This window comes from Rhinopithecus roxellana, chromosome 19 (genome assembly GCF_007565055.1).
Source record: "Rhinopithecus roxellana isolate Shanxi Qingling chromosome 19, ASM756505v1, whole genome shotgun sequence".
NCBI lineage: Eukaryota > Metazoa > Chordata > Mammalia > Primates > Cercopithecidae > Rhinopithecus > Rhinopithecus roxellana.
Window position 1 is genome coordinate 20,854,153 of NC_044567.1, and position 24,008 is coordinate 20,878,160.

The 24,008-nt window shown below is 46.5% G+C and overlaps 1 protein-coding gene across 3 annotated transcripts in view; it reads left to right on the forward strand.

The window, feature by feature from the left end:
• Positions 1 to 24,008, forward strand: part of HNF1B (HNF1 homeobox B) — a 61,346-nt gene that overhangs the window by 23,362 nt on the left and 13,976 nt on the right. For 2 of the 3 annotated variants that reach the window (XM_010376855.2, XM_010376856.2), the window contains exons 5-8: positions 12,300 to 12,460; positions 17,940 to 18,072; positions 21,802 to 21,996; positions 23,774 to 23,892. In XM_010376855.2, coding sequence (XP_010375157.1) covers positions 12,300 to 12,460; positions 17,940 to 18,072; positions 21,802 to 21,996; positions 23,774 to 23,892 — 608 coding nt within the window. The remainder of the gene's footprint in view (positions 1 to 12,299; positions 12,461 to 17,939; positions 18,073 to 21,801; positions 21,997 to 23,773; positions 23,893 to 24,008) is intronic. The other variant, XM_030924217.1, reaches the window with a different exon arrangement.

Genomic DNA, 24,008 nt, shown 5'->3' on the forward strand with positions numbered 1-24,008 from the left:
ACGGCCGGGCGCGGTGGCTCAAGCCTGTAATCCCAGCACTTTGGGAGGCCGAGGTGGGCGGATCACAAGGTCAGGAGGTCGAGACCATCCTGGCTAACACAGTGAAACCCCGTCTCCACTTAAAAAATACAAAAAATTAGCCGGGCGAGATGGCAGCGCCTGTAGTCCCAGCTACTCGGGAGGCTGAGGCAGGAGAATGGCGTGGACCCGGGAGGCGGAGCTTGCAGTGAGCTGAGATCCGGCCACTGCACTCCAGCCTGGGCGACAGAGCGAGACTCCGTCTCAAAAAAAAAAAAAAAAAAAATAGACATGACTTCCTCCACCCACCCACACCTTTAGAATCAGCATTGAGAGATGAGGGGTTCACAGGCATAAGAACTTTTGACAAAAGCCCTAAGAGATTTGCCTAGAGTCCCAGCTACTTGGAAGGCTGAGGCAGGAGGATCACTTGAGCCCAGGAGTTTGGGTGGAGTGAGCTATGGCAGTTGGATTGTAGACAACAAGGAGAACAGGCTGCTTATTTCTATCTCCATTTATAAAACACCTTGAGATAAATTAAGTACTTTGTGCCCATTGGTGCCACTATACTACAGCCCGGGTGACAGAGTGAGACCCTGTCTCTAAAAAAAAAAAAGAGAGAGAGAGAGAGATTTGGATGCATAGTCAGGATTGACATTACTAGGCCCGATGGAGCAGGAGAATTCTGAAGGGGTTGAAGGTAATCCTCATGGCCCCTTGCAGAAATGGGAAAGGAGAAGCAGCCGGGGTGAGAGGCCTTGGACTAGGATTCAGGAGATCAGAGCCACCAATAAGCAAGGGTGACCTTGGGTGAATCATTTAACTTCCTGGGAATTCTGGCAAATGAGGGTGTGGGATGAGGGCTTTTCCACTCTGATAGGCTATTATTTGGAGACTGCGTGTTGCATCCAGTCTTGGGGCCCAGGACTCCGCAGCTTAAAGTGCAGAGGGAGGCTTGCCATTGTGGTATTTTATTGTGAAACTCATCATCTGTCTCTCTCTCCTTCTCTCCCTCACTCCCTCGCTCCTTCCCCATTTCAGGAACTGTGTGCTGTTAGAAGCCTTCCACCTTTATTAGGGATCATTAGAGCTTTACAACGCCAGCAGATGGGGTGGGGCCAGTCACAATAAACAGATTTATAATGGGTATAAACGAGACACCTATAACTGCTAGAGGTTAACACTTTCAGGGCCTCTGAATAGCAGCTGGCATGCCCATGCCTTCTGGCCCTGTCCACTGCAGGGTGCTTCTTCCTGCTTGGCACCCATTGGACTGGGTTGGCAGTGAAGCCTAAGTGAGTTCTTGTTCAACAAGGGTGGAAAACACTTAAACAACATCTCATATTTGTGTAACATCAGTTTGCACGATGGGCACACAAGTGCTTAATTTCTCTCAAGGTGTTTTATGGATAGAGACAGAAATGAGCGGCCTTTCTTCCTCGTTATCTACAACCCTACAGCCAGGGGAACTAGAGGGTTTGCATCCCTACTTGTAAACTTTAATCTCACCATGAAGAAGAAGGTCCCTGAAGTCTCTGAACACCTTGCTCTCTATGTATGTATTCTGAATGGTAGAATTGTGGGCTGTACCAACATCTAAGCCTGAGCTGGATTTCTTCACCATTGTGTCTTCAGCCCATAGCCCTATGCCTGGCACACGGTAGACACTCCATATACTTGTGAAACAAAGATATCTATTATAGAGGGCTTCCTGTCAAAGCATATGCAGGAAGCCCCTGTTTTATAAATTTGGTATTCAGTTTAAGAATTAAACTGAGCATAGGATTAGTTTTGTTTTATATAGCATATATGTGCGCTCTCTCTCTCTCTCTCTCTCTCTCTATATATATATATATATAGAGAGAGAGAGAGGAATATTTCTCTTCTCTAGAAACAATGTCACCCAGCTTCACCCCTATTAACACTGCTTAAGTATACAGTTCACAAATTAATGTCAACATTTAATGTTACCAGAAAGTTTTCAAAGAACATATCATGACTTTCTCCCTAATATTCTACTGGTAAACTAGTCTACTCCTTTAATTTAGTTCTGCTAGTTAGCTTAATGTTCTACTACTTTCATTCCTTTTAAAATCTCTTACCAGGATCCCCAGGGCAAGAAAAAAGCAAGAACTTCTCCTCTTGTGTTTCCATTGAGCAAAGTGAGGTCTAGAAAAGGGACTGGGCTACTGCAAATCAATTATCTGGAGAGACAGAAACAAAACTGCCCTGCTCTGGGCAGCCATCAGGTCTCTGGTGGTGCTCCCTGAGCATTTGCCTGGTGCTCCTAGCTCAGTGCCCAACACCTGGTGTTGCTTGGGATGAACCTCCCTGGGCCTGCCAGTGATCAGTAGCTATCTGTCATGATGATGGTGATGATGATGATGATGATAATGATACTGATGGAGATGCCCTCTGTGACAATGATGAAGAGGTTGGGATCTGGCCAGGCAAATCCCTATCACAAGGCAGCTCTGACACTTACCAGGCCTCAAAGGATCTTCTCCCTGGGTATCATCTCCCAGTAGGGTCTTTCTTATGTATAGGCTGTGGTGGAAAACCTCTCTTTTCTCAGGCAATTTTATTAGCCCTTCAGTCACAATACAGATGTCTGTTTATAGGACCTTACTTTTGTGTGGACACCCAGTGGCTCAGTCTGCTGATGGCTTTATAGCCTTTCTCCCTTTGCGCAGACCCACTGGGATTATCGCCATTCTCCTTGTCGGCCAGGCCTAGAGGCCTTTGTTGCAGCCATATTATCTCTGCCTGCAAAGGCAGCTGCTCAGAAAACACCAGACCCCAGGAGCCAGACTGCAGAAGAGCACTGTCTGTCCCCACAGCCTTTAAGCCTAACGATGTCCACCATTAACCCTTCTTAGTTTTACCCTAGTTTCTTTGGAGAAAGGGGCATTTAAGTTATTCATGTTGCCACAGTAAAATCCCATTAATTGACTCTTCTCCTTATACCCAAATCAGCCCAGTGGCCCCCAAACTCAGTTCTTCAAATGTGAAACTGCCCAAGTCTATCAATACTGTTTCTTCAATTTTGATTATATTTTAATCTCTCTCTCCTTTTCTCTTACTCCCCTTTCTTCCTCCTTAAAAAGAATGCTTGCCTCTCCTTGCCCACAGAAAAACAGGGAGAGGGAGGCCAAAGCAGAAGGACTACTTGAGTCCAGGAGTTTGAGACCACCCTGGGCAACACAGACCCCCCATCTCTACAAAATAATAACAATAGTAATAATAATAAATTAGCCAAGCATGGTGGCATGCACCTGTAGTCTCAACTATTTGGGGGGCTGAGGTGGAAGGATTCCTTGAGCCCAGGAGGTCAAGGCAGCAGTGAGCTGTGATTACGCCACCGCACTCCAGCCTGGGTGACAGAGCTAGAGCTTGCCTCAAAAAAGAAAAGAAAAACGGGGAGATTTAGAGGATAAATGGATATACTCCGGTCACTTCACCATCACTCAACTCAACAGTCTAAAGGGGAAAGTGATGTGGAGTCATCAGAGTTTAAGCGTAGGTTATTCATTCATCATTTACTCCTTCAGCAAATGTTTAATGAATGCCTAGCATGACCAAGAAGAAAATGGAGAATACAGACAAAGTCCTGCCCTCATGGGGCTTACATTCTAGTGAGGAATGCAGCCAAGGAACAAGTAAACAAACCTGCAAAATCATTTCAAGCTATTAGTGGGTCATGATGGGGAGGCTCTACATATCTGGAGCCCATTTGGGGCTTATGGGAAAGAGGGAGAAGGGTCAGCTTTGGAATACCACTGACTTGCTGGGAGACTCCCTAGCAAGGAGCGGTGCAAACAACCTTGTCCTCTCTGAACCTCAGTTTTCCACTCTGTCAAATGGGTGCCTGTGACACATTGAGAAGCAGACGGGTGTAACATACTCTCAGATATGAGGACTGCCCAAGTTCTTAAGTGCCAGGCTGGTTCCTTTTGCCTACAGCAGCAATCTTCAGGCTGAACTATTCGTTGCAAACCACCTGATGTTTGCCTGCAGAAAGTGCCACTCTGGTAAGGATGAGGCGTGGTGGCACAGGTAGACCTTGTGGGGGAGGACACACGGAGTTTCTGTTGCTCTTCTACCTCCCCGCATGTGCAATTTTTTCAAGTGCACCATGCACATTAGCTTCTGTTCTCAGCCAAGGTGCTTTTGATGAAAGATTTTTTTTCTTTTCTTGGTTACATTTGCTTTGATTTTTTTTTACATAAGAAAACCAGTTTGTGGGCTTCCCTTAAGTATCACTCAACTTTTACTCCTTGAGTCAAGAATGTTTACTGTCCCCACAGGCCTGTCTGTATTTCTCCTCTTATGAATTGAGCTCCTAACTAAGTCATGTTAGGTAGAAAGGATCTGGAATTGAAACCAGCCCAGCATTTAAATTGCTTTCATCTTGCATCAGCTTTTTCTTCCACACTTGCAGATTTTTAATCTTCTAAACTCTTTGCAAACATGAATCTTTATTCTCGCAGAGGAGGAAGTATTAATAAGAACTAGCAAAAGTCCTGTGCTACAAACAAGGACACTGAGGCAGCAATGCTAACTCATTTGAAAGCTTTCATTTCTGGAGTTCTCAGTTTCAAGCCAGGGAATTGTTCACATTCTTTTCTTCCAAATGGGCCTCTCAGAAGTTCACCAGATGGAATCATTTGTCTCTCTGCCTCTGTCCTTTTTTTTTTTTTTTTTTTTTGAGACGGAGTCTCGCTCTGTCGCCCAGGCTGGAGTGCAGTGGCCGGATCTCAGCTCACTGCAAGCTCCGCCTCCCGGGTTCACGCCATTCTCCTGCCTCAGCCTCCCGAGTAGCTGGGACTACAGGCGCCCGCCAGGTCGCCTGGCTAGTTTTTTGTATTTTTAGTAGAGACGGGGTTTCACCATGTTAGCCAGGATGGTCTTGATCTCCTGACCTCATGATCCGCCCGTCTCGGCCGCCCAAAGTGCTGGGATTACAGGCTTGAGCCACCGCGCCCGGCGCCTCTGTCCTTAAGAAAAGTAATGTGTTTAGGGAGAAGGTAGAGTTATCAGGACACAGTACTGGGTCCATCAAGCCTGGCCCAGTCTCTCCCTGTCCTCTCTCCAACATAATGATTTGGCTTCATAGAAAAGATGACTCTGTCTACTCATAATTTATGAACAATGAACATAGTTATTTCCTTTTGGAAGAACTTTCTCCTTCGCATGTTCTCTCCTGCCTGAGTTTAAATTCCCAGTTTCTAGACCCAACAGGGTTGGGTTGTACTCTGCATGAGGTTAGAAACACAGGGGAAGAATGTGTGTGACAGAGCCCCAGCCAGTTGAGTAATGTTTACTCTGTTGGTGGCTGGGACGCTCACTCACGCTGGCAGAGGTCCACCAGCCAGAGGAACATTCCTGCATTATCAGGGATGGGAGGTTGGCTCTGAAATGTCAAGGGTGAACGGCATCCCACCAGATTCTGGGTGCAGCTCACAGACCTCAGCGAAAGGAACCCCCAGGCTTCAGCGCCAAAGGCCACATCAGGGGCAAGCTGAGCCCACATTGCCCAGGAATCCCCACTTTCCTCATTTCTTCTTACTGAAAGAGCAATTCTGGTCCTGTTTTCCTGGTTGACATTGCTCTTCTGTTCACACAGCAGAACCAGTGCATCTCTGACATTATTTTATTCATTAATGATTCTGGGTTGTGAAGAAGGAATATCTGCATGCCCCTTTCACAGACAAAAATGCCAAGGCCCAGAAGTTAACTGACCCAGAATCACCAGAGAGTTAAGGCAGAGAGAGAGAGAGAGATTGTTAGTTTAAAGTGTCTGGAGCCTGGTGCCCAGCTGATCTCTGGAATCGTGGAATTGGGGTCTCAGCTGTTTTTTGAAGCTCTTAGAGCGGAATTAAATCTCCAGGGGCTCTGTGAGCTGTAGCTCTAAGCCCCTGAAGCACAGGTTTCTGCAGAGTATCTCTGGTGAATGGCATCCTAAGCAGTGCCTCTCTGGGGTCCTCCTGTAAGGCAGCCATGTTTGTCTTTGAACACACAGGCACAGTAGGTTCTATATAACCTGACATACGCAGCCTAAAAATCACCATAGTTTGCTAAGCCATGTGGTAAGAACCACAGGGCTTGTGGGAAAAACAGGATTAAAAGCACAACCCTTGAGGCCGGGCGCGGTGGCTCATGCCTGCAATCCCAGCACTTTGGGAGACTGAGGTGGGTGGATCACTTGAGGTCAAGAGTTTGAGACCAGCCTGGCCAACACGGTGAAACCCTGTCTCTACCAAAAATACAAAAATTTAGCTGAGCATGGTGGTGGGCACCTGTAGTCCCAGCTACTTAGAAGGCTGAGGCAGGAGAATCATTTGAGCCCAGGAGGTGAAGGTTGCCGTGAGCTGAGATTATGCCACTGTATTCCAGATTAGGTGACAGAATGAGATTCTGTCTCTGAAATAAAATTTTTAAAAAGCACAACACTTGAAAACTTCCTCAGCGACACATTTTTTGCTTTGAGATGGAGTCTTGCTCTGGTCACCCAGGCTGGAGTGCAGTGGCGCGATAGCTCACTGCAACTTCCGCCTCCCAGGTTCAAGCAATTTTCCTGCCTTAACTTCCTGAGTAGCTGGGATTACACCACTATGCCCAGCTAATGCACATACCACCATGCCCAGCTAAATTTTGTGTTTTTAGTAGAGATAGGGTTTCACCACGTTGGCCAGGCTGGTCTCGAACTCCTGACCTTAAGTGATCCACCCACCTCGGCCTCCCAAAGTGCTGGGATTACAGGCGTGAGCCACCGTGCCTGGCCAACACATTTTTAAAAGATAAGAATCCAATAAAAAGATTATCAGAGTTTTATACCCGTTAAATAGTTAAGAAATATATAAATGCTGTACAACAATAAATATGGCAAGTTTGCCTAGGGAAGTGGGCATCAGAAGGGCTGTGGGTTGTGTGTTACTGTGAATCAGTGGAGAAAGGGTTAAGTGAAATGGGAAGGAAAAGATGTGACTCCATATTGCATGGATGTGTCTCACCAGCGCACACAGTGGACTGAGGTGTTTGGAGGATGTTTGAGGTGTGCATATGTACACACAGGAGCATTGTTAGTATTCTCCTATGTGGTTCCATTCGGCTGGATGCAGCTTTCTGAATTCACTAAGTGTTTTGCAAATGTGAAATTGACATTATACTCAAATTATCCCCTAATATGTCAATAGAATTGGAACAGATTTACACTTTCACTACAATAAATACAGAACTGACTGTATTTTCTCCTTCTGCTAGATGTGATGCTCTTTGTCTGGGGCATGGGTGCTCAAAGCTGCTGGGGTTTCGTTCCTTCGGTCAATAAATATTCACAGTACCAGGCAGTCTGCTAGGCTGTGAGGATGTGACAAGTAAAAACTCATCTCTTTCTTTAAGAGGCAGAGAAAAGTAAACATATCATCAGCATGCATGCAGGGTGACTGACTCCTGCCGTAAGCCTCTGTCTAGTGCATGTAAAATACAAAGGATGGAGTGGCCATCTCCCAGGATGAATCAAGAAGACCTTCACAAGGGGGCAACATGTGACATGAGATGCTTTCCAGGCAGAGGGAACAGCAAAGGTGCAGAGGCAGGAGATGGTCAGGCCATTTGAGAAATGCGTTAAGGTTGTGGTGAGAGATAGTGCAAATAAAACAGATGAATCATGAAGGCCCAGTTCTGCCAGTCTCAGGTGTTGGGGCTTTTCTGGAAAGCAGTGAGGAGCCATCAGGCATTTCCAAGCAGGGCAGAGGCATGGTGTGACTTTGTTTTAGAAAGAAATCCCAGGCTGCATCAGTGTGAAAGGCAACTTGGAGATGGTGCTCGCACAGGAAGGCAGGGCAAGGATGCTGGCTTCTTGGAACCATGCACCTCTGCCGTGCCTTTGGCACTTCTGACCAGTCTATCGGATAGAAACCAAATGATCTGCGTCTGTCCCATATGCTGTTGGGAATCCAGGAATAACTCAATACCCATGATGCTCATGCCTAGGAACAGGGGAAAGTAGACGATCTACTCACCAGGGCCTCAGGGTTGTCTCAACTCCACCTTGGATGGCTTTTGCTGCTTGACACACTTGCTGTGGTTTGCAGAGCCAACACTGGGGACGGGGCCAACTAGTGGCTTGAGCTGGGAAGTAAGTGGAAGGCGAATGGCTACCATCTGCCATTGTCATTTCTCCTGTGGGTCCTCTGTGGCTATTAACCTGGCATCTTTGGTTAATGAATATTAAACCAGAGCCCTTGTCATATGTTCACTTTAAGAACTTGCATTGGTGAAGGAAGAAGGGAAGATGCCATTCCATTTCTTAATGCTCCCTAGCACAGTGCCTGGCACATGGTAGGTGCTCAATAAAGTGGCATGACCTCAGCCTTCCTAAAAATATCTTTTAAAACAAAGACACTCCCAAAGTAGGAGGAATTGACGTGTTTTCAGCAACTGTTACATGCCCAGCATGGTCTGGGTACTTGGACATCCATTAACTCATTCCGTTCTCTTCGCAATGACCTGACGGATGGGTATTGTTAACAATAAGGAACTGAAGCTCAGGGGGGTTAAGTAACTTTCCAAGGTCACACAGGTCTTACAGGGTAGAGCCAAGATTTAAACCCAGGTCACCTGGCTCCAGAGCCTACACACTTTGCACTTATTTTTGTTCTCACTTCAAGTGCTCTTCTGAGTTTTTGAAATACAGGAGGACTGGCCTCTCCTTCCTCTAACAAGAGCACCTATTTTTGGTGTATACCTTGTGATGCACCCCCACCCCCTCCCCCCATAAGATGGCTGGCTGATTACAGCCACCCTCTCAGGGGCCAGTGATTGCCACATTCTTGGTGAGAGGAGCATCGTGGGAACAGCTGCAGGTGGATCTGGAGCTGATGAGCAGCCTTGTGCCTGGCTCCCATCATACTGCTGTGACAATGGCCCCCTCCCCACGGTGGGCAGTCCTCTGGCTTATAGACAAGGAAGCTGGTGCTCACCCAAGAAATTGACAGCAGAGCTGAGATTAAAACAGGGATCCCCCAATTCCCAGCCAGACCTCTATCACTTAACCAGAGGCTTTTAAAGGAATGTTCAGAGGTCTAGGCTCATCTGTCTTTTAACAGAGCAGCTCCATCGTTATATTTCTTATATTAAAGTTTTGTTGGGGAGAAAACAAAGTGTGAAAACCACAACAGCCTTGGAATATGCTGCCTAGACTCTAACAAATGGCCCTTGAGTCTCTCCTGACATGCTCCCTTGTAAAGAAGCCTTTTGTTTCCTGCGGAAATCCTTGGTTAATTATTTTTAAATAAATAATTGCGTAGCCTTTGGTAGGGGAGAAGCCTCCCTGTGACCCATATTTGATCATCAGAGGGCTGGCCCTTTTCCGTCAGCCAAATTAAATAGGCTAAATCCAGAGACTGTTTGACTTGAGACTGAATCGATGATGGGGACAGGCTGGGAGGTGAAAACACACCTGACTCCCAGCGTTATCACCACTCTCTCAGGAGCAGAGCCTCTCGGGGAGGTAAATAGCTGGTTAGGGAGTCAGAGAAAGCAGGAGGAAAACAGGGTGAAGTCCAGTTCCTCCAAAAGAACAGAGCAAGAGGGCAGCGGCCAGACCTCCCTCCTAAGTTGCTTCCAGGGCAAAGCATCAGTGGGTCTGCCAGGGTAGGATTCTTTGGAAACTCTTCTCTACGGAAGATAATTCCATTCAGTGTTTAGAATCTGTCCTAAGCCATCCGGAATTCTGGGACCTTAAGGCAAATATCTTGGGGTCCATTCCTATACCAGCTTCCTCCCCATAGCATCCCCACCCATAGTTGCCATTTATATGGCATTTTGCAAGAAACCGTATAGATGTTACCTCTAATCCAAAAAGAGCCCCATTGAGGATGCATTCTCTCCGTTTTTCTAGAGGAAACAAAGGCACAGAGAGGGAAAGTAATTTTCCCATGATCACAGATCTATTAAGAGCAGCGTCAGAATTTGAACCCGAGTTGGTTTAGCTGCAGAGTCCATAGTCTTCCCACTGCCCCTCCTTGATAGAAATTCTTCCTTTTATTTATTTGAAATCTGCCTTCCTCTTTTCCATTGGACCTAGCTCTGCCTTCAGAGCTCATAACGTTCAAATCTCTTTCTTCTTATCTGTGACAACACTTTGAACTGTTGGCAGCATCCTGCTGGGAACTGGGTGGCAAATGTGAGTGAAGAAAGAAGGCCTCATTTAATCCAATGGGATGGCATCGATGGCAAACAGGAGACGTGGGGGCTGCAAATAGATGCACAGGAGGACAGGGTACTGGGCACGGGCTGTTGACTTGGGGAGCTGGACGCTCTTCCTCCTTTTAACTTCATGATTTCTGTTCTTCCTCAAAAATGTAGTGCCTTAAACCAATACACCAATTCCAGCGCCATCTCACTGTCACCACCACCCCCACTAGCAGCTCCTTGATTCAAAGAATGGGGAAAATGGCCAATAGAAAAGCTCAGAGAGCAAGCATCAAGCCACTACATACTCAGACAAGTTGCTCTTGAAGGCTAGAACCCAGCTTTAGCATTTGTTTTCTTTTTTTCCCCAGCCCTCTTAAGCTCTAGGTCATATCAGCCTTGGGTAATGTCCTTAGGAAGATCCAAGGAAAACTGGCTTGGGGCTCATCTAGTCTCATCTTGGTAAGCTTCATCTTAGTGAATTTATTTATTTATTTATTTTTGAGACGGAGTCTTGCTCTGCCGCCCAGGCTGGAGTGCAGTGGCCGGCTCTCAGCTCACTGCAATCTCCGCCTCCTGGGTTCACGCCATTCTCCTGTCTCAGCCTCCCGAGTAGCTGGGACTACAGGCGCCCGCCTCGTCGCCCGGCTAGTTTTTTGTATTTTTTAGTAGAGACGGGGTTTCACCGTATTAGCCAGGATGGTCTCGATCTCCTGACCTCATGATCCGCCCGTCTCGGCCTCCCAAAGTGCTGGGATTACAGGCTTGAGCCACCGCGCCCGGCCTCATCTTAGTGAATTAGAGGCAGATTATGACACTGATTATGACAGTGTGCCTGGCCCCTGGGGGAACTTTGTAGCCTCCTCTGGAAGGTGGGGCTCTAACTAAGGCAGGGGGTGAGTGGATGAAAGAGAACCAACAGAATCAGTATACAGGGATGGTTCATCTTGGGAAACTGGGCATAGGAAGACGTGCAGCCAAAGAGTTGGTCCACTTCTCCAGATGATTCCATGCCTAGAGTATTTGGTCTCTGCAGGACAGGGTCCTCCAAACCTTTTTGTCAAATCCAAAGCAAAAAACAAGAACACTGTCTTTCTAAGCACTGAACTTAGGGTGAGATGTCCCATGTAACCCCAACCTTGTCCTTGACTGTTTCATGGGCACATCAAGCAGGACTTCCATCTGCAAAGTGGACCCAGGTTCTTGGCATTCTTTTGGCTTCCTTCAGTTGCCTGATCTCTGTCCAGTACTTTTCTTTCCTGAGAGCAGACCTCCATTTTGGTTCCCGAGCAAGAGGGAGGGTCAGAGCAGTGAGGCTGTAAACATGTTTGGTTCTACCCTTCCCTTGCAGAGCAAACTCCAGTGGTTTACTAAGCATCCACATCTGCCTGTGTGTGCTGTCTGCCCCACCTCCCGGCAGACGCACCTTTCCCTGTGCCCTGGAAGGCAGCCAAATGGGACCCCACCAAAGGAATGTGAGTTCTGCAGCCTAGCCCCTAGATGCAGCTTCATCCCTGTCCTGCTCTGCCTGTGTCCGTGCCCCTGACCTCTTGGGCCTGGCCACAAAGGTGACACACAGAGACCAACGCCTAAGCTATGGCTCTTTCAAGGGTCACTGGACAAGGGCTTCTTCTTTGTCACATGGGTCCACTTATTCTTTGCAGCGCCACAAGAGATGCCAGGGAAACAAACATTTCTAGAAGGTGTTTTAAAGAATAAAAGAAATACTCCAGCCAGTAAGAGTATCCTAAAAGAACTTTGAGGAAGCAATAACAAACAGAATCCATCCAGTCATTCATTTATTCATCAGAAGTTTACTGAGTGGCTAGTCAGTGCCAAGGCACTGGGGATACATCAGTGAACAAAACAAAAGAGATAAAAATGCCCTGCCCTCATGGAGCTTATATTCTAGAATTAAATAAAGAACATGCCATATTTACCCTGGAGAAAAACAGCCGATATTTCTTGTGGGTGGACAGGGGAGGAGAAGGCAACTTTATTTTCTGAAAACAGGGGGTGCCGAGTCATTGTTCCAGGGCCCTGGTGGCACTAATGTTCCCTATTGGGTTTGTGTTGTTTTGCAGGAGTGCGCTACAGCCAGCAGGGAAACAATGAGGTCACTTCCTCCTCAACAATCAGTCACCATGGCAACAGCGCCATGGTGACCAGCCAGTCGGTTTTACAGCAAGTCTCCCCAGCCAGCCTGGACCCAGGCCACAATCTCCTCTCACCTGATGGTAAAATGGTGAGTACACCTGGGCCATTGTAGCTCTGGAGCTGATAAGATAAGAGGCAAAACAAACACAACTTCTCACAAGGCCTGCCTCAAAACAATGAACCATTGTAGCCCCGCAGGGGAAAATGAGGGCTGTCCGGAGTTGGAAAGGAGAGGTAGTGCTGGTGACCTAGCCTTCGGCGGGTAGAAGAGGTGTTCGGTTTGAACCCAGCCAATAAATCTGACAGAGTTCTGCTCTCATTTTATTGATTGAATGCCTCATAAAGGAGCAAGCCCGGTGGGACACTGTTTGTTTCAGGGCTTGCCAATGACATTTGTGTTGATAAAATGTTCATTCATCCCTCCCCCAAGGCCTCCAAAGCCAATTTTTTAACTTAAAGAGCACCTCACTTTGACACAAGCCCCCTCTTCCTCCTTACCATCCCCTTGGTACTCACAAGGAGAGTCATTAGCAAGTCAGGATGTAGTGGATAGGAGGCGATGGGGAGAAGCTTCTTGAACTGGAACGGCCAAAGACATGGGATGCCATGACAGTGAAGATCACAGTACAAATGGTAGATGCGCTGGGGTGTCGCTTAGGGAGGGAGAAACACCAGCTTTGAAGTTACAATTGCCCAGGTTCAAATCTCAGCTCCAGCTCTTAATAACTGTGCAGCCTGAACAGGTTACTCGATTACTTATGATCTCTTTTCCTCATCTATAAAATAGGGGTGGTACCAGTAGGCTCGGCAGGGGCATGAGCGTGATAACATACGAGAAATACTCTGCAGTGTTTGCCATGGGAAATAGTCAATCAACTGCAGTATTGTTGTTGTTGTTGTGTTAATGTCAATATCATTCTCATTAAATGAAGTTTTCTATGTCTGTAACCACAGCCCCACATCCAGATGCAAGTTCAGCACACTTGGTGAAGAATGGATAATTTGAATTTGAATTTTCTACATCAAACTAGATTCTAGGCCAGGTGCAGTGGCTCACACCTGTAATTCCAGCACTTGGGGAGGCTGAGGCAGGTGGATCACTTGAGGCCAGAAAGTTTGAGACCAGCCTGGACAACATGGTGAAACGTCATCTCTAAAAAAAAAAAAAAATACAAAAATTAGCCGGGCGTGGTGGCATGCACCTGTAATCCCAGCTACTCAGGAGGCTGAGGTGGGAAGCTCACTTGAGCCTGGGAGGCAGAGGTTGCAGTGAGCCGAGTTCACGCCACTGCACTCCAGCCTGGGCAACAGAGTGTGACTCGGGTGTCTCAAAAAACAATAATTAATAATAATAATAAAATTAATAAAACTAGGTTCTAATTAGGATTAGGTTCTGATCCTGTAGCAACACAAGTGCAGGAGAGTGGCTTATGGGAGAACAGGAACATTGCAACACGGCAAGGGTACAGAATGAAAAGCTCTATTCTTTGGGTCATGCTCTGTTTTTCAGGGGAGGGAGGAGCCGCAGGTTCCTGACTTTCATGCTGAAGGTGGAGCTACACACATTCCCAGAGTCGGGGCCAGGATGGGTGAGGGCAACAGGGTGCAGAGGCCATTTTAGATCTTGACGTGTGTGCTGTGTAGGCAACACAGAAACGGTGGGTCACAGGTGACTGAGTCCCTGGCTCCCTGGAGGAAAAACAAAGTGTGGTTTCTGAGGGGAACACTGACCCGGCCAATTCTGGTTTCAGAGGACCTGAGCTGCTCGCCCTGGTCGTGGTCTCTGAAAACAAAAATGAAAGGGCACTCCTAGGCATTTTGCAGCCCCCTTCTCCTACTCCCACCTATCCCTTAAGAAAGATTCTTCTCCATATGAAGAATCACTTGTGTCAGTTACCTGTGAGAGGCACAGACAAGTCTTTCTGTCTTCTCAAGAGTGTCCCGAACAAGTTATGGTTAAGGATTACCCAGGCTTCAATGGAGAAGGGGGCCTTATGGAAGAGGTCTTGACTTCTCAGTGTGGAAAAACCTTCCAGGTCTCAGCTCTTATTGCTTGAAGGTCCTTGGGGTTTCCTGTTGAGCTCTGCCACTCCTTTTAAGAGGCAGGCTGCCTCACCCAGGCCAGGGCCGCTCTAAATGCAGCCTGCGGACACGCTTTTTGCTTCCTGTTCTGTTCGGCAGTGCTTTAACTGGGCAGTGTGTTACTGGATTGATGATTGACCAAGACTGTACACCTCAACGTTAGCAAACACCTGGAAGCTTGTTCGCAGGGACTGGCTTTTCTCTTGTCTCCAAACACCCTAGTGCATGCACTGTGTCGCTATCATCAGAGGCCCAAATTCAAGAGTTTGTTTTCTTGTTAATATAATAACATGTCCATCATGGATCTTGGTCCACCAAGGTAAGAGTGGAGTATGGCTAAAAAGGAATGCAGGCAAGGGAACCAGTATGTGCAAGCCTTGGCTTGGTCATTCACCAGCAGTAGGGTGGACAAATTGCTTAACCTCAGTTTCTTCATCTGTAAAATGGGGGATAATGATACCTACGTCATAGGGTTGGTGTGAAGATTGCTTGCAGCTCTGTTGTTCTTTGGGTCAGCCCTGTTCTAGGAATGACAGTCTCTGCATGCTGACTTTCAGTAGGACATGCCTTGAAATCTTTCCCCAAGGACTGGTTTTGGAAATAAAGTCAATCCATTTGAACTCTCTGTTGTACTGCCTGCCCCTACCCAACCCCATGCCCAAATGTCATGCGTTGACAAAAAACTGGCCAGGTTTAGGGTTATAGTCTGTGCATGTCAAACCTTTAAAAAAAAAAAAAAAAAGAAGGAAAGAAGGAAAGAAAAAAGAAAAGCACATACTGGATACTTTCACAGTATCAAGCAGTATGTCCTGATGGTGAAAAGCTCAGGCAGGCCATGGTGGCAGATAGCCTGCTTTCAACCCCAATTCTACCACTTGGGCACACTTCTTAACTTCTCTAAATTTCAGTATCCTTATCTATGAAATAGGGATAGTAATACCAACATTATAGACTATAGGTATGTAAAGAACCTAGCATAGTGAACACACCATAAGTGACAGCATTAATATAATTCAGGTTCTCCAAATTATCATGTAAGGATCACCACTGATAGCCTTAGCAGTGCCCTAGCTTCCATCAGTCCAGGAGCTAAATAGAAAGTAATGGTTGTAGCTGGGCACAGTGGTTCACACGTGTAATTCCACTACTTTGGGAGGTGAGGAAAGATAATTGCTTGAGCCCAGGAGTTCACGACCAGCTTGGGTCACACAGCAAGACCCTGTCTCTACAAAAAATTAAAAAATTAGCCAAGCATGGTGGTGCATGCCTGTTGTCCCAGTTACTCCAGAGGTTGAGGTGACAAGATCGCTTAATTCCATGAGTTCGAAGCTGCAGTGAGCTGTGATCGTGCCACTGCACTCCAGCCTTGGTGACAGAGTAAGACCCTGTCTCAAAAAAAAAAAAAAAAAAAAAAATTAAAAAATAATAGTTGCATTTTAGAATGGGAAGTAACTTGATCAAGGTTGCCCAAACTTAGTATGTGGATAAGATTTAAGCTCCAGCAAAACTGGATTTTAACTCTGGCTTTTTCACTTATGAGTCAAGTGACACAGAAATAGTCTCAACTCTTGTAAAGATCAGTTTCTTGATCTGCAGTATAGGGACTGATAGTAATAATGCCTGCCCTACTTGTGCCATTATCTATTAAGGACAATCAGTGAAAGCACTTTACAAATCCTAAAGCCACACACATTTAAATTATCTTTATCACCGCTTCCACATTTCTCTTATACCATTAACCAAATGCTGAAATGGCAGAGAAATTACTGTCACCTGGTTGACTTTCTCCAAAGGAACTACATTACCCAAGAGATTCAGTCTGAAGGCAGGTTACGGACTTTTTTATTTTTTTAAAAATGACTCTGACATTTTGAAAAACAAGTCCAGCAAACAGGCTGGTTCTCTCTTGTTTGATGTGGTCAGAATTCCTTCTTGGTCATGTGACCCCCTAACTCATTTCTTGATGCTTGTTTTAAATACACAAACAAACCTGTTTGGTTTTTTCTTTCTTTCTTTTTCAAATTAACCTTGGACGCTGTGGGGTTGACCAGAAGGGCAGGGTGGGAGATACCATCTTACCTGGGTGCTGGTGTGTGACCTATAGTCTGAAGAGCTCTGGGAAGTGAAAGATGGAAGAAGGAGAGTTGAGTTACTCAGACATCTGGTGTATCCTAACCCTAGAGCACCTTTCATTGTTCCTGATGCTCTCAAGCATGCCTGGGTTCAGAATAAGAGGGGCCAGTCCTTTCTTAATAATAACTTTAAAAATTATTTTGAGGCTGGGCACAGTGGCTCCCGCCTGTAATCCCAGCACTTTGGGAGGCCGAGGTGGGCACATAACCTGAGGTCAGGAGTTCAAGACCAGCCTGGCCAACATAGTGAAATCCCGTCTCTACTAAAAATACGAAAATTAGCCAGGTGTGGTGGTGGGTGCCTGTAGTTCCAGCCACTCGGGAGGCTGAGGCAGGAGAGTTGCTTGAACCCGGGAGGCGGAGATTGCAGTGAGCCGAGATCACACCACTGCACTCCAGCCTGGGCGACAGAGCTGGACTCCACCTCAAAAAAAGAAAAAAATTATTTTGAAACTATAAGTAGTAAACTGATTTATCATGGAAAAAGTGTAGGTGTGTATAAAACTGATGGTGCCCTTATAATTACAACTAGAGTTAACGGGAGAACATTGGAAACATTTCTGATAACATCAGAAACAAGCACATCTGTTTCAGCTGTTATTGTTTAATACTGTAAGTTCTAAGCAATGCAATAGGACATGTAGACATATCCATACTAGCAAGGAAAAGACTCTGTTACCATCAGATACTTGTATTACAATTACATACTTGGAAAAAAATCAATGAGGAAAAGACACTAGTAAGTTTCAATGAAGTGGTCATGTATAAAGTAAATACACAAAAATCAGTAGCTCTCTCATACTAATCTGTCATTAAAATATAATGGCGATTACAATATAGGATCCTTGACCAAAAAAGAAAGAAAAAATTTTGTAACGTGTACTGGAGATGTAGAAAAAGTGGAGAAACCTTATAATGGCTAATCTCCCTCAACCCTTAGTAATTTCTGAAGTTGGCTAGTAACTCAGACAGTCAACTACAAATGCACCATGAGGGCAGGGATCATTGTCTGTTTTACTTACTGCTCTATCCCCAGCACCTAGAATAGTGTCTGTCCCACAGTAGACACTTAATAATTGTGTTTTTTTCTTTTTTTGTGGAGATGGGATTTCACCATGTTGCCCAGGCTGGTCTTGAACTCCTGAGCTCAGCCAGTCCTCCTGCCTTGGCCTCCCAAAATGCTGGGATTACAGGCGTGAACCACCGCGCCCAGCCAATAATTGTTATTGAGTGAATGAAGGAATGAATTTGAGAACTAGCCATGCCAAGGAATCGCTAAGTCACATCATGTTAGAAACTGCTCTTTGTGGTCCAAGACCACCCATGTTTCTCTTGTTTTTTTCTCTCCATCAGATCTCAGTCTCGGGAGGAGGTTTGCCCCCAGTCAGCACCTTGACGAATATCCACAGCCTCTCCCACCATAACCCCCAGCAATCTCAAAACCTCATCATGACACCCCTCTCTGGAGTCATGGCAATTGCACAAAGTAAGTTCTATTCTTGGTCAGAAAACTTGGGAGCAGGGATAAGAAGAATGGGAAGCAAATTAGTGCGGTGAAAAATAACTGTAGGTCTCCTTCAAACTCACCCACGCTTGTAGATTTGGTTTAACTTCTTTAGTTTCTCATCGGTCTCCTTAAATCCAATATTTGGATTGTTTAGCCTAAAACAAGAGAAAATTATGGAATGGATTTGTATCCCGGTCACAGTTTAGCAACCGTGCATCCTGGGCCAAATCATTGAACCTTTAGAAGATTCAATGTCCTCATCTATAAAATAGGTTGTTGAAGTGATCAAATGACAGTGAATATGAACATGCTTGTAAATCTCTAAAGCATGAATATGTATAACATGGTATCTTACACTTTGTCTTGAGTTCATTCCGTCACTAAGTAGGTGGTAGATTTTTGAGGAGGTTCTTTATGTTTGGTCATGATGAAGTAACAATGACAGATTTCCTTCTAAATGGGGAATTTTGTGTGGTATATGAAATCTCCTTGGCCAGCAGTGAAAATACACCAAAGGAGGACCCAGAAGGAAACTGCCATTGTATCTGAGAGCTTTGAAAACTTTAAGGAGAAATGGGTTGCTTTGGGACATCACACACCTGAAGACACAGAGATGGATCAGGTCCCTCCAGCTCCAGGAGGCTCATATTCAACAGCAAGCCTGTGCCCTCCCATACACAGGCCATCTCGAGGCATGAGAAGGCTGAAGGGAACTGTGGTTTCAGATGTCTCTTTGAGAGTTTTAATGTTGATGAGTATTCAGCATATTTTCAGCTTCACCATGACAGCTCAGGCCAAGTCATTGTTTCTCAAAACCATCCTTGTGACCCTTGGATGTATTAGTGGATGTCTTGGGAGAGATGTAAGGGTAGCACATTGGTCATCTTTCTTTCAACCTTGTATCGCTCCATTGTCCTCTTGACCTTCCTTGTGTCTAGGGCCCATGTTGGCCATCTCTTTGTTCCTGCCTTTTTCTTCCTTCCCTCTTCTCTCCCTAAATCAGCTCTAGCTAGGGTCGGAACTTGGATTCTCACTTCTGAAGAGAATGACTTACGCATCCTTTGAAGTCAGAACAGGGCTAGGCCCATTGGAGCACACAAATTTATTGAATATGTGTGGCTCTAACTCTATCCTTAGCTGCTTGGAAATTGACACACAGTGCATTTATTTTGGCAGAAGGAAAATGGGTCTGGGGAAGCATTTGGAGAACTCATAATATAAATGATCATTTTAAATGTACTGCCTTTTGACTGGGCCCTCTGGTATATGGAATATGGTAATTATACTAACATCAGAGTTTGGAATGAGATAAGACACCTAAAACCAGCTTGTTTGCCATTTAGAAGATTTGATTAAAAGACCCAGGGAGAAGATATTCCACTTATTTCTGCAACCAAAATAATAAACAAACTGTCCCACTTAACTTATTTCTTCCATTCTAAGCTTTCACTGCCATATGGTTTATATATATATATATATATTTAGGTACTAAGTGAATCAAAATTTTCCCTGGGGCTAGTCTATATCTTTCTATTTTGCACTTTCTAATATCCTCTACTCATATTTCTCTATCATCTCACAATGCTCCTTAATTTCCTATTCAGATGGGCTACACCAGAGTGCACACTGACCTTAGAAGGATGGCTGTGTGTGTACATATCTGTGTACACTGGGGTAGACAGAGCATGAGGAATGGTGAGAATCACCAGAAAACTGCTGAGGCACAGAGGTCCTACACTACGGAGTGTCAGGACGAAGAATTGGTTGCAGGCATCCTTATCTAACTGACTGATGTGTTGAGTACCACAGGCCCTGCCTCAGAATTGCAGAAGCCCATGGAGAAGGTGGTAACAAATTATGTGGCAGGGCCAATTCCTCATTCTCTACTCATTCTCACCTCTTCATCCTATTCTCTTCCTCCTCTCTTCCGTGGACTGGATAGCAGACTTCCCAAGCAAGAACCAGTGCCCAGAAACAGAAACAGATGGAAAGGTCCAGACTTACCCACTGAGGGAGCTGGAATGACATCAGAGGCTTTCAGTCCTGGAATTGAGGCACATTAGGATCACAGACTGCATTGAAAATAAGGTTCCTGGGCCCCACCTCTGAAGGTTCTGACTCATTAGGTCTTGGGTGGGGCCCAGGAATGTGTATTTGTTAAAGAGCTCCCCCAGATGATTTCCGAAGCACACGCAGGTTTCAGAACTATGCCTTCAAATGTCATCCACTCTAGACAGGATCATTTGCTTTTCTGGGCAGCAGTTTCCCAAAAAGAGCAGCAGCAGTGCTCTGAGATTTCTCACAAACAGCAAATCCATGGGGCTTCCTGGGAGACTGAGACCGTAAGCAGGAGGTAGGCAAGTGAAACACAGTAATCAGGGTGTCTGGTGAGATGCTGGCTTGAGGAGATGCTGAGCCCCCTGGAAAACTGGAGACAGTGCTGTTCTCAGGGTGATCAGAGCATCGCACCCCCCAGCCCCCACCCAGGAGAGCCAGAAGCTGGATTATCCCCCTGTCCTTTCTGCTCAGGGGTCTCGCCTTTTAGGTTTCTGATAACAGTATCGGCTAAAGCTCTGAGTAGGCAATTGTTGAGGACTCTGTGTTATCTCCATTGATGACTTCCCACAAACCTGCTTATGAAACCGCCTCCATTTCAGGAAAAGCTCTCTAGGTGTCCCTTCCACATCCACCTAAAACAGACCTTTTTCTGGATTCCTTCTTCATCCCATTCTTTCCCCAGTTTCCCAGAAAGCAAGAACACAGGAACATAGTCGGCCCCAGGAAGGAGGCCCAGGTGTCTTCTCTCCTGATCGTCCTGTCCCCACTCCGAGCCTACCTTAGCTGTCTTCCTCCGTGTCGCTCTTAGGGAGGAGATAGACCGTGGGTACCAGGGGATCCAGTCCTCCCAGTTCTGGCTCAGGTTCTAAAGAGGCCTCAGGATACAGACACAGTTCCAAGTCACAGAGGCCCTGACATCCCCAGAGCAGAAAGATGGGAAGACCCGCTATAAGTGCCACGAGACAACCTTTAATGTACTACTTCCTCTTTCTAAAACCTGGTCCTTTTAGTTTCACAAGCCCTATGCTGCCAGATAAGATATGCCCACTTCATAGACTGGCTGAGTTCCAGTGTTTTCTCCCGTCTCTGTTACAATCAAGGGAGTTGGCACCTGACATCTCTCGGGGTCTTTGTACAGTCTACTAAATAAGGGTCTCCAGACTTCACACTCCTGGGACTATGGAAGTTGTTTTTGATCAAAATTTGGGTCCCTGCACACTCCTGCCCTCTACTGGACAGACAGATCTGGGCAATAACCTGTGCTTCAGTTAACTCTTCCCTGCAGGCACCAGGGCAAGCCTCTCTCACAGCCTGGCATGGATGGAGTGGGCAAGCAGAGCCAGCTTTTCCAAAGCCCTGCTAACCTCAAGAAAGCTAAGTTTGGGAGGTCACAGGATGACTTCGGGAGACTCTCAGGCTTTAGTCAGATCTGTTTAATGCCCGTCTCCAACCCACAACTCACTGTGGAATTTGAGCAAGTAAATTAATCTCTCCAAGTCTCCATTTCTTTAAACTCACCTCCCATGCAATCTCCTATGTAACAGGCTCAGCCCAGTGACTGGGACTTTGAGCAGGGGCTCAAATGATGACATCCATTCACCTCTTCTCATCCCAGGAGCTGTCTCTGATCTTTTCCTCTTGCTCCCACAGGCCTCAACACTTCCCAAGCACAGAGTGTCCCTGTCATCAACAGTGTGGCCGGCAGCCTGGCAGCCCTGCAGCCCGTCCAGTTCTCCCAGCAGCTGCACAGCCCTCACCAGCAGCCCCTCATGCAGCAGAGCCCAGGCAGCCACATGGCCCAGCAGCCCTTTATGGCAGCTGTGACTCAACTGCAGAACTCACACAGTAAGGACACGGGCATGTGGAGGGAGGGAGCACTGAGGACCCTCAGTGGCCAACCACTTTCCCTCTCTGGGTCTGAACTTTCTCAGAAGTTTATTGGCTTGGTCGCTTTTCCGTGCCTATGATCAACCGACCAAGACAGTTTCTTAAGCATAATTCGTGTGTGTTGCTGTACCTTTTCTAGTCCTCTCCTCTACCCTTGAGATTCCCAGGGAAAGGTTTGAAGAGGACAGTGTAGGCCTACAGATGAAGGGGAGTTGGAGCCAGACAGCATGTGGAACACACACCGCCAATTTCCCATTCCAACACCTCTGGAAAGGATCGCACCCAAAAACCACCAGCACCTTTTCCCAGTGAACCTCAACTTAGCCTTTGCAATCTCAACTTCCAAGCAGCCATTATCAGATGATCAGAGTTGGCATCTAATTTGCATCCCGTTTGCCTTCCCTAAAATAGAAGAATCTTCTAGAGCCCTGTGTCCTCCTATTTATACACCACAAACACCTCTAATCAAGAACCAGGAACACAAGTGAAAAATACCAGTGGCACACTGTCCTGGGCATTAGAGTTTCTTCCTCCTTGCCACCCTTGCATCCCTCCACACAGACTTTTTCTCATATCCAATTTCTATACCTACCCCAAGCCTACCTTTCGACCACTTATTTCTCATCCAATCTCTGCCTTTCATCCTGAGTCCCAGGCTTCCAATCCTCTGGCCAGGTCTGGCTATAGCCCCTGACACAGGAGTTTGGGGAGGAATCATGGCTTCTCTGCTTCAGAAACCCCAAGGAAGTGTTCAGTATAAAGCACTAGTCTTAGATCAGACAGACCTGGATTTAAATCCTGGCTGTGATATTTACCAGCTATGTAGCCTAATGCAAGTTACTTAGCCACTCTAAGCCCAATCTCTTCATCCACGAAATGGAAGTAGTATGCATTTAGGGTCATTATGAGCATGAAATAAACATAGGGGTGAACTGCGTTTGGTAAGCATAAAGAATTATCAAGGTTATTTATAAAGGGACTCCTAGAAGGCAATGATGGTGGAAGAGATTTGTGTTTCTTCTCTAGCTGCATCGGATAAGCTGTGGGTCTGGGGGAGAACAGCCAAGTCCAGCCTTCTATCTTCAGGGCTCAATCCCCACTCAGGCCTGTGGAGCTGGTTTCTGAGCACCATCTCACATTCCAATCACATTTTAGTGGCTTCTGAAAATCTGCCACAGCCTGTAGCACAGTCTGAGACCACATGTGCCCCACTTCCCATCCTCCCAGAGCGTGTCAATGTGCTCCCCACTTACCCCTATCCCTTCACCTGGCCAGGCTTCCTCAGTGGCCAGGCCTGGGTGGGACAGTCAAGAGAGTGGTCACCAGTGACCTGTGGACTGCTGAAGCTCAGCAGGCCTGGCCACCCATGAAGAGAGAGGCCATGGTGCCCCAGACCAGGAAATAACCTGCCTCCCTGCATGAGAAGGGCAAGCTGAGGCAATGGCCAGTGACCTTCACCCCCGTTCCATACCGGAGGCCTCCCTGTTAGGCCCCATGTTCTGAGAACAGTCTGGTCTCTCCCTCAGAGCCAAGCATCCGCATGCTTTCGGGAGTTGGTCGTGTGACTTGGAATTTACATGAATCTTATGGATAACTCATAAAAGAAATCCCCGCTATAACCACCACCCCTTTTATCTGCCTGGGGAGATGGGAGCTGTGGTGTGGGATGGGGGCTCCGTAGCTGTGTATGTGCCTGTGTATGCACCTTGATTCTGTCTTTACTCTGTCTCTCCAGTGTACGCACACAAGCAGGAACCCCCCCAGTATTCCCACACCTCCCGGTTTCCATCTGCAATGGTGGTCACAGATACCAGCAGCATCAGTACACTCACCAACATGTCTTCAAGTAAACAGGTAATGCCAGCAGGATTTGCGGGGGTTGGGGTGTGGGCAGGGTGTGACTAAGGCTATTGATATGCAGAGGGTGTGGCAAGCATGGACTTGGCCAGAAGTTAGGTCCTTCTGAGGCC